The 11,338-nt window shown below is 35.2% G+C and overlaps 1 protein-coding gene across 2 annotated transcripts in view; it reads left to right on the forward strand.

Moving 5' to 3' along the window:
* Positions 1-11,338, forward strand: part of LOC129436581 (protein NDRG2) — a 53,925-nt gene extending 42,587 nt beyond the window's left edge. The window contains exons 13-17 of one of the 2 annotated variants that reach the window (XR_012360250.1): positions 2,326-2,373; positions 3,864-3,899; positions 3,977-4,028; positions 4,920-5,158; positions 5,766-11,338. Coding sequence is in view for 1 of the 2 variants with exons in the window: in XM_073859716.1 (XP_073715817.1) it covers positions 2,326-2,373; positions 3,864-3,899; positions 3,977-4,028; positions 4,920-5,083 (300 nt within the window). In the remaining variant the exon portion in view is untranslated. Of the gene's footprint in view, positions 1-2,325; positions 2,374-3,863; positions 3,900-3,976; positions 4,029-4,919 lie in introns of both variants that reach the window. The other variant, XM_073859716.1, reaches the window with a different exon arrangement.

The raw sequence follows: 11,338 nt of genomic DNA on the forward strand, positions 1-11,338 counted from the left end.
CACCCAGTGGTGCAGGCACAGGTGATTAACTTCTCACAGGCATCTGGAACTGGGGGTAGTGACATGAGTTGAGGAGTAAGGAAATTCCCCTCTTGTCTTCCATCCTATGGTTTCAGGGGTTGGCAGAAATAGCTGCTGGGTTACAGACTAACATTTGAGAGAGGTGGCACTGGCGCCACCAAGTTGTACAGCTGGTGGTGCTGGATCTCAATTTGGTGGCATCAGTCACTGGGTGGTATAAAAACAAAAAATAAACACGTAAACATGTTTAATGCATTAATAAATTCATTACAAATAGAGATACTTTCTTCTTCTTCTTCTTATGCCTTTTACGTGTTCCACTGTTGATTGTGTATGGTAGCGATCAAACAGAACATCAATTTGCTGAAATGTCTGCCAGATCTCCAAAAGTCTTTGCTTCTTGTGGCTTCACAATAGCAATGACCAAAGCTTGACCATCACTGATAAGCATTGATTCATCTTGTAGGTCTGTGGCACCAAGGTGGTTGGGACATGGAATGTCAGCATTCAAGACTTTAGCAAGTATCGCCTTTGAACCTGAACAAAGCTGTCCATTAACTTCTGCCAAGGACAGAGGTACAACGAATAGTTCATGCATAATAATACTTTTGAGGTTGACTGGGCGTCCTGCATCATATGCAGCAATGAGGCACTGTAGAGTGTTTCTGTCTGCCTAGACAGTTTTTGCCTTCCCAGTGATTGGGTCTGACTGTTGAACTTCAAACAGGGAAGCAAAAGTGACTCTTCTTCCCTCAGATGGCAACAGTCTCTCCTCTACAAATGTATCCAGTTGACTTTGCCCTTTCTGTGTAGCTGTCAACAGCTCATCTTCAATATCCTGGGTGGCAAAGTCTTTGTTTGCAATGTTTTGCAGTGTCTGGGGCAGGTTAGCGAAAAGAGACCAAATCTTTGCAATACTGCAAGCAAAGCATCTTCATCTATTGAGTCCTGTTTCATTCTGCCCTTTGTGGTTTCATTGTGGATGTAGGCATCATCTGTATCCAGACCAATGGCAACTTTTGTGTCATGGGCAAGATGGGATCGGAAGTTGAAAGACAGAGCCCATCTGCCAAGAGCTGAAGATATCTTTGTGATACCAACAATTCCTCCCTTTTTCCAATACAGCCTAGTAGCCACTCGTGACTATGATCGGGATCCACTTGGTTGAAGCGATGTAAAGAGCGCTTGACTACAAGTTTCCAGCCTCAAACTCCTTCACAGGCTGTGGAAGTTGGTTCATCTCATTCAGTAGATTGTCCCCCACCAAGCATAGTTGATGTGGTTATAGCACATGAAATAGGGCAACATTTGCTGGAATGCACAAAGGTGCAGGTCCCAGATTCCGTTTAGCTGTGCACAGCTAAAGGCATTACGGATGAGGCACAACGCAATGTAGTGTGGTTGCGCTACAACGCTTAATGCTGGGAAAAGTATTTAACTACTGTTAAAGCTACAATGTTTTAAAAGTAACTGAACTACAGAAAATGTAGTTGTGTCTGTAGCGTCACTAACTACTCCCCAACACTGTAGATCAGTGCAAAGAAAATACAAAGCACAACTGTTAATTTTTCTACACTGACTATCCACTAGTCTGTGGATTTCAATTCCGATATAAAAGGTTAGATTATGCGAATTAGCACATATTTAAGTAGATAATGCCTCATTTGCATATGTAAACATGAAATTTCAGAAAACTTGTAATACAAAAAATGTTTGCCTCTATGATAGTGAAAAACTGGAAAAGTTTTATGATGATATCTATAACTTAAATTTTTTTCCCTATCCACCTGTTGTGTTTTGGCTGTAAATAATGCACCTATTGTTTCGATAACAATTACAAGCAAATGGGACCCTTATTTCAATGTTATACGCTGGATCCTTATTCAGGAGACATTGAACTTTCTAAAAATGTGGTATAACAACTTTTCCTCAAAAATGCCTACAGGGTTACACAATCTTGAAGATTCGGACCTGACTATACTGTAAAACAGTCAAATTTGCTAACAAAAAAACAAGTTAATTTCACTCAGATATAAGTTCTTGCATTTATTAGAAAAGGTTACGTAAACTTAACTGATTTGCACAAGTTTATAAAGTGAGATATGTTAGTGTTTAATGTTCTGTTTTGTGGGATGCCATTGTGCTAAAGGGTAGATCATGTGTTTAACTCAAGGACGGGGAGAGATTATTTGATGTTGTGCTGCATATTGCTTTATTTAAGGCAGTAACAATTTTTAATAACAATATGAGGTGTACCGGTATTCATTTTTGACTGCTTTTTAAAAATGTATCTCTGTTTACTAGGTGGAGTGTAACAGCAAACTAGATCCAACTACAACCTCATTCCTCAAGGTATAGACATTGATTTTAATTTGTAATTTTATTAAAGATAATGATCTCAAAAGATAAAACCTATTATAACTACTCTTAGGGTGGGTTGCACCAACAAGGATAAGGCTTAAATCTGGTGTAAATCAATGCTTATTTATTAATTTTGTTGCACCAAACTTTAAATCTTGTTTAAAAATTAACATGGTTACATTTTGATCCAGGTTAAAATTTAACAGTAAACCTTTAATCCTGTTGCATCATTACTTTAAACTCTGTTATAAATCTCAGCTAGGGATTAACTTTAAACTTGCATTTAACTTATTCCCTGCCAGCCCGTGATTTTCATAAAAGTTTCACAAAATGCCTTCCTGGAAAATGTCCTTCTAAAATTATATTAACATGCAAATAAATCAGATGAAAGAAGAACAGACCCTCTGCTTTCAAACAAACAATTAACAAACAAACAAAACGGGAAAAAAAGTTTCATCAATTTTTTTTCTCTGTTCATAACCTCTTAAATATGAGTATTTTTCTTCAAAAAAATATATATATATTTTTGCAAAAAGCTGACATTATTGCATTTTTGTGAAAGAATTTTGTTAGAATCAAGATAGGGGCCAATCGCTCAAAATATTTATTAATAGCACCGATGACAGCCACCAGACTCGGTGGCGCTTCATGACAAATGCGTCGACACCCTTGTTCATTGTGTCACAGTATCTGAGCTTTACAATATAGGTTTCGTTAATCAATACAATCTTATGTAGGTATTTATAATATAAAAATTACATTTCCTTTGCCTGTATAAACTGTTTTTTTCCCTTTTTGAATGACAACGTCAACATTGTTGCTGTTTAATTGCATCTGCAAATTCATCAAAATTAATCGCAGAGGAAGGTCTTAATACAGGTTAAAGTTTTAATCAAAGATTTGTTAATCTGTTTGAATTTAAGTGGTGCAACACAACTCGAATTAAAATTCAACTGAAATCAACAAAGCCTAGATTAGCTTTAAAGCGTAACTAAACCCCTGGTCAGAGCCTGACTCCACCCACTGGCAATATTTGAAAAATGCGAGAAAAGTGGGCAGATCCCAACGGAGATAGAGGGGACGACGAACTAGCTCGTACCAAGCATTGGTGAGATCGTAACAAGGGCGTGATGAGCTTGAACCTGCTTACGTCACGAGTCATATTTTGGACCCAACATCCAATAGGAAAATTCAACTGCAGTAGCCACCGTTCAACCTGAAGAGGGCAGCACTCAGACATTTTTACACCATATATTGTAGTATTGAAACACTTTATATCAAAATGTCAAAAAAACTTACTAAAATCAATGAACAGCACTAATAAAGCATAATTTTTACAGATCATTAACTAAAAAAAGTTGGTTTAGGGTTTAGTTACTCTTTAAACTCTGCTTCATTTAATCCTTGTTGGTGCAACCCACACTTAGAACCATACTTAGTTACTATTTTATTCCAACTGCTGTCTTTTGTGTTTAATTCAGATGGCCGATGCTGGTGGTATGCCACAGCTTACCCAGGTAAGTGATCATTTATTATTACTTTTGATCTATTAAGGTCAAAGCCATGTGTATAAATTAAGTCTTTGTCTTTGTAGCCCAGTAAACTGACAGAAGCTTTTAAGTACTTCATCCAGGGAATGGGATACAGTAAGTGATTTTGAATTTTTTTAATAATTAGTAACTTCCTACATTAAAAGGTCCACAGTAACATTATTAATAAAAGTTAAAGGGATAGTTCACCCACCATGCACCGTATCAGGTGCTTAGATATGATGTATGTCACGGCATGACAATCACTGTGAAATCCGACCCACCCCCACCTAGGACAATGAGACAGGTCACTCCACTAGTATGGAGTCTGGGCTTGCGTGGTTAGCACACCTCAACCTGTCATGGTGGCTGGTCATGTTGGCAGCACACAAATGCGACAGACAACGTATACTTGGTATACAAGGTGTACCTCCATGACTGGCAACTGGACAGGATGAGGACCAGTTTAGTGTGAGACACTAGCAGTGACAGAGACCATTACCATTTTACCCTCAAAGTGTATGTGGTCACTATTGCCGCCCATCACTTCACTGTTTAGGGTAAGTCTCTTGGGCAGTTGGACCAGATCATCAGGTTCCTGAGGGACGTGAGGGAGCTAAACCCACCGACTGTAGGCTGTGCTCCATCCCCTCTTGGGACCTCACAGGGGTTTAAAGAGGGCCCCGCTTGTAGTGTCCCCTCTTTGTTTTTTTTCGGCCTGTTTTTCAACATTTCATTGGGCTTTTTAGATTTGATTAGAAATATAGGTTCTTAAGAAGAACACCATTCGTTTCATGTAATCGATACAAAAACGACTCAAAGAGTTCCTTAAAGGTGAACCAGCTAATACCAGTTGGAACAAAAACAAACTTGCACTAACAGGCATAAACCAAATTCGAAAAAGCATGAACATTTGTGCTTGCTCAAGTTAGCAAGAAGTACACTTTGCCAAGCTGAAAAGACTATGTTGTTTTATGTCTACCTCTAATATCAGTTTGTCTTTTTCAGTGGCTTCATCCTGCATGACTCGTCTCTCCCGTTCACGCACCACTTCTCTGTCCTCCTCTTTCTCAATGGAGGGGTCGCGTTCCCGATCCCGGACGCTGTCCCAGGGCTCACTGGGTGGACAGTTCCCTCCAAGTCCATCCCATTCCACGGAGATGTCTTGTTGAGCCAGGGAGGAGAGGGATGGATTGATGCGTGTTTGAAAGTTTGAGTAATTCGACTGGTTGAAAGAGATTTGCCAGGTTGGTTTAAGGAGATAGCTAATGAATAAAAATGAGTCCTCCTTTAAAGCTGGCAAAACAAAATCTTTATCAGTATTTTTGTCTTATTTTAGAAAAAAAAACTATACATTCATACTTAAATTCCACATAAACTATATGTCTTGAATGCAGGTTGAATCTCATTTTATCTTCACAAATAAACATATTACTAAACATATTACTGAGGCGTATGGTGAAATCATATCAAATAATTATTTGAATGCAAGTCTGCAGTCTTATTTTACATAGTTTCTTTCAACGTTTAGGAGTGTTTATATGTTTTTCTTTTAAAACAAGATGAAAATACTGATTAAGAAAATTATTTTTGTAGGGTACTAACTGGTCTGGTATATGATAGAGCCCTTTAACCTCTGTAACATGGGCAACACCTTTAGTAAGACCCAAACGTAGTGTTAATCAATTTTCATATTAGAAGTATAATTTGTCTCGACGATACTAATAACCAAAATTATTTTAACAATTTTTTATTATAATTACTCATTACATTTCTAAACAAAACCATATAGAAAAGAATATATATAAGGTCATAATGTGTGTCTATATAATGTTTTTCTTTTTTGTTATACAGTCCTGCTGCTGTGAAAGGGGTACTATGTTTTTGTCTATACTTGTGTGATTATAAGACACTTGTGGGAATCTTTTGTTTTAGATTAAAGTATTAGCCTTGGGCAGTAACAGCCACCTCATGTCTTCCACTTTCCCTTAAATATAAATACAAAGCAAAACAACAGCAAAATATTGCAATTGTATTTAACCTTGATTTGGTTGTGGTCCATATTTGCCTGTTGTGAATTGCATGCCCAAATTGTAGACCATGTTCGGTCTACAGTTTTTAATCTTTTTTGTTTGTTTTTTAAACTGTGTGTGTGTGCCTGTGTTAGAAAAATAGACAAGAAAAGGGTAACGTTTATTCCAGACGTGTCCAAATGTTGTTCCTTAAAGTCAGCACAAATCCGTGTTCACAAACCATTTTACTTTCATATTATGAAAGTGACAAAAGAGTTTAACATATCAGAATATATCCTGGTGATTGGAGGGTATTGGCTGAAAAGTATCATGAATTTAATTGTGTGATAGGAAAAATATTGTGATGTCAGCTAAAATGTTTAAAAGGCAGAGCAAGTATTGCTTTTTTAAACTAAGTGCACATTTGTTTCTTTAAAATAATTGTATATTGTACACAATAATACCAGAAACATGTACTGAAACAAATAGGGTCAATTTGCATTTCATGTTGACTTCTGAAGGCTTACAGAGGTGCTGCAGTTGTTCTGCCAGCCAGTGGTTGTTCAATAAACCATCAGTGTCATAACCAAGTGAATGCATTTACATGTAAACATTGGAAAGCACAAACATTTCTATGTTAATGGTTGACATGTAAATAAACAACTGCACAAAAATAAAGCCAAAAGTGCATTTACATGTAAACTAAATTTGGAACAGTGGGCAAAAATATTTGTTTATTGATTTGGGTGCTACTTCACTTGACTGCCCATAGGATATTTATTTTCATAGCCTAAAATAATTCGCAAATATATTTAAGTATGAACTTTATCTCTGTTTTGTATCTACATCTTCAATGGCTTTTGATTGTAAACTTTTACATTTTAGCAAATCTGAGCATAGATGGGTCAAAGACAAAACCAAACTGTTCTGTTTGCATTAAATTAAATAGAATATTTTTATAATATAAATAATAATTACTATACATAGTAATTTTATATAGATAAAACACCAAATGCAAGTAAAGAGTCTGCTTTAATGCTTAAAAAGGTTTAGTGAAAAATTATTGAAAGAGTCGTGGGATATAACACGTCCCAAATACTCGTTTTGTGTGAGGTCATGCAGTGTAACATGATCAGGAAGCTATTTTAAAGTCCTATTAATAGGTTATTCAGCAGTCTGTGACAATTGCTGTTGTGCTGCGGCGAGGTCAGGTTATTGTTCGTAGATATTTGATCATTTCACCTTTTCATGGTGTGGTAACATAAGTTACAAAACAAATGTAATGCCAACAAACATTGTCATCCATTACACTAAAAGAATATCACTGTATCAATAACAATTTAACACTATTTAGATTTTAGGTATATGATGCATGTTTAACACTGACAAATAGTGAATATTATAAATATAAAAATTGTAATATGTGAGGTTTTATTTATGATATTGCATTTTAGATGTCCATGAACAAACAGAAGATTGCTAGGCACCAGCAAAATGCAAATGCAGATCAATTAGGGCGGCGCTTTTACAACAAGAAAGATATTGCAGATAACAATGTTTCTAGACAACGAGTCACCCTCCATATGTCACTAGTTTAAGGGAACCATGGGGGTGATGTAATTTATGTTAGAACAGTTTATATTCATGTCAGAAATTTAAGAAAGCAACCTATTTTGGGTGAAAATCCTGATTGTCATTCATTGCAATAATGGGAATAATACCAATGCTTACTCCTTTTTTGACCAAACGTAATTTTGTGTGATATCATGGGGATTCAGTGTTATAGATTTATTTATTTAAAAACGAAACAAACTTATTCTGACCTGTCCTTCATAAAATGTATGAAAAGAATAGATGATCATATAAAATTTTATTGAATTTTTAATAATTTTCACTTACTTACAAAACTTCTTGCTGACAAATGGGTGAAACTTTTTCAGGTTTTAAGGATATTGTCAAAGTATAGAGATTTAACAATATTTTTATATTCTACAATAAATTAGTATTTAGGGTCTACACTGTGATCCATAAAAAGGGACTTTTAATATGTCATCAAAGGATTTTTTTGTTCAAGGCATTTTGTGGTCTTTAAAGTTTTATAACCCTTAATTAGTTTTAAAGTTTGAAAAACGCGTTTTCGTCTTTGACCCAGATATGTGACCTAGTTTGTTAAAACCCAGCTAAAGTATTTTCTTATTGACCTACTGATATAAATTGATTTATTGATATAAAGATCAAACATTGTATTCATAGTGAAATCAATTTGTTAAATCAAACTATGATGCTCCTAATCTCATCATTCGATTATTATTATTATCTCTGGTACACTAGTGTTCTTTATGAGAAACATCTGAGGGAAGTGGCTTAAGTAAAACATGTATTTAATCTCTATAAAATATAACTGCAATAAAAAATACCTCAGTTTTTTATAGGACGTTGTTAAGCACATTCTGCTTAAGATTTAAGAAAATGCATGTAAAGAATATCTTTAATATTAGAATTTATCTAAAAGGGTAATGTTACAAGTCAATATTTGCATTATTAAAGCACAAAGAATTTGGTATTGGTTGGTTGGCTGGTTGACTTTCAAAAAGCATCCACTTTATACTAGGGCTGGGGCGATTCACTAATCCGGCTATTCAATACTATGCCAATTTTTGTGTGCTGGTTCAATACATATTGCGATTATGTGGATATTGCGATTCATTGTTTTAATCTTTGTGCTTTTTGTTTGCCTACACTCTAAAAAAAATATTTGGCCCAGGGCTGGGTAACTGTGGGACGGAACACATTTCTGGGTTGAAGTTACCCAGATAATGGGTTGTTTTAACCCAACTGCTGGGTTATTGTTAATCAACCATGTTGAAACAGCCCAGCAGTTGGGTTAAAACAACAAATCTTTTGGGTCATTTTGGCCCAGAGGTGTTTTCTGTCCTATAGTTACCCAGCCCAGGGTTAAAAACAACCCAATATTTTTTAGAGTGTAATAAAGACTAGACAATTGAAAATACTTGATCATACCCTTAAACAGTCTGTATATGAGTCATATTAACAAAAACAATGCATTAGGCCAACATCTTTCTGAATTTTTATTTCAGAAGCAGACCACATAGTGCATATTTTAAAGTACCTTAAACCATAAAACTATACCAAAACCCTGAACTTGAATATAATATCCAAATGTGCAACATAATGAGTAAAAACAATCTCTGAAATAAAATAAAGTGCTGTGTTAAACTGTTCTATAAATAACAGCAAAATAATCAACTGAAAATGTATTGAAGACTCTAGACAAATAATATGTGCTACAAACTTCAAACTAAACTAATGCTTGAGAAAGAAAGTGCAGTGCGTGGTTGTGACTTTTAAAACAAGAACCAGTTGTTTATTATCGCTATAGAAACCGGAGGCACGTTTGAGACGGCACATGCACATTGACTGACTCCGATCATCGGGTTTCACGCCGTTAATTAGACCCGAGTCCTCCTTTAATGCATTCAATTCATCTCAAGTTTAGAAACATGGAAGGATACAAAGTGACACGGAGCTTTTGCAACCAAATTCAACGATAAACAGAGAGCACGCGAATGCACTGAACTCATCGGGAGATACACGCAAAATGTCATTACCAAAGAGTGTCATTATCACGTGAAAGTGCAGAAATGATTCTCAAAGAGGTTTGTTCCCCTTTCTCTGCCATGGCTTCGCTTTCTCACTCCAGCTCGAAACGGATACGACATTATCTATTACAGACAACAACAAATACGTTTTTCCCTTTGTTGGAATAAAAGCGGTAATGTCTTCCCTCCACCTTATTAGAAAAGTAAAATAATTAAAAATAGATTCTGAGGTAAACAAATCGATTTCAAAATCGCTTGATAAAGAATCCCAATAGTTTGGTGAATCGATTTTTTTCTCCGACCCCAACTTTATATTTCTTAATCACATACTATTATCTGTTTTGAAGATGAATGGTGTTTCCTTTAATACACCTGTAACACTGTGGTTATTTTTGGACATGTACCATTTTGGATACCATGGGTATTTACAAGATGGTATTTCCATTCAGGCAGTCTACCCCAAAAGTCATTTTTCTTACCCCCTCTATTGCACAGCGTGTAGTGTTTGGTTTAAAACTTTCAAGGATGACTCACAATGAGCTTTTCTTTTTATTAGCCATCTTTTCGTTTAGAGTAACTTGAGAGCAATAGTTCTGACCTGGACAGTACATTAAACCATGGTGATGATAAATGCTTGAGCCATTGTGACTTGTAGAGAATCAATAGGAATTGTGCATACGTAAATATGTATATCAGCAAGTTCTGACATGCCTGAACATTAGTGTGCGGTATGTGTAGTGTTAACCCTCTAAAGCACAATTTAAGGTACAAAGGTCGGAAAGCCTTTTAACACTTTTAATTTTAAGAACCTTTGGCATCACTGTACCTTTATTTTTTAAGAGTGTAACCAGCCCCTTCACTGCCTTTAGGGTACAGCCATGTAATAATCAAATAAGCTCTTCTGATCAACAAACTATTAAAAAACCATAGCTAATGTTAAACTCCACTTAAAATTTAGAATTTTTTAACCTTATACTACAGAAATATTACTAAAAAGCTTACTAAGGAATCACACTTGCCAAGATTCGAAGACAACAATTGAATTTTAATCACATTCAGCAAAACACTGCCCTGAAAAAAAATCAGACAGATCAGTTTAAGAATATCTTAATATCGGAAAGTTTTTTCAATAGTACAAATGTGATAGAGAATCTCTGTAGAATGCAATACATTCACAAAAGCTGTATTTATTTTAATCCTCTTTCTTATTTTTTATTTTATTTCTTGGGACTTTTTGACTCTTGTGTCCAGAACCATGACCCTTTCTTTCTTTTCATGTTGGATATTTTTCATGTCTTTTCAATATTATGGAAATACAATTGTATGATTAAGGTAGAACAAATTTTACTGCAAACTGACAAGAGCTTCTACCAAAAATAAATGGAAAACAGTAAAAATTGTGGGAATAATGACAATTAAATGGAACAATAAGGGAAAATAATAGATAAACAAATGTATTAGCTTGTCATGTGTTGGGACAGTGTGACTGTGAATGCTTGTCCACTTATATATCCGTTTTATTTGTTTTTGACTTTATTTAACACTTATCATTTTTGTCTTTTTTGTGAATTACTAGATTTCTGTCTAAGTGTTCTCATGGATGACATATCAGCGTACTTTGTTCTTGTGTAACGTTTTAGCGTTAGCACTAAAAATAAAAATTAATAAAGAAAAAAGAAAACGTATAATGCCTAAGATAAATAATGACTAACAGAATGTAATCAAAACTAAATGTGTGGGTAATTTCTCTGTGTTATACTATCAACAACTGGAAAAAATAAACAGATCAAAATGA

The sequence above is a fragment of the Misgurnus anguillicaudatus genome, chromosome 21, assembly GCF_027580225.2.
Source record: "Misgurnus anguillicaudatus chromosome 21, ASM2758022v2, whole genome shotgun sequence".
Lineage (NCBI taxonomy): Eukaryota > Metazoa > Chordata > Actinopteri > Cypriniformes > Cobitidae > Misgurnus > Misgurnus anguillicaudatus.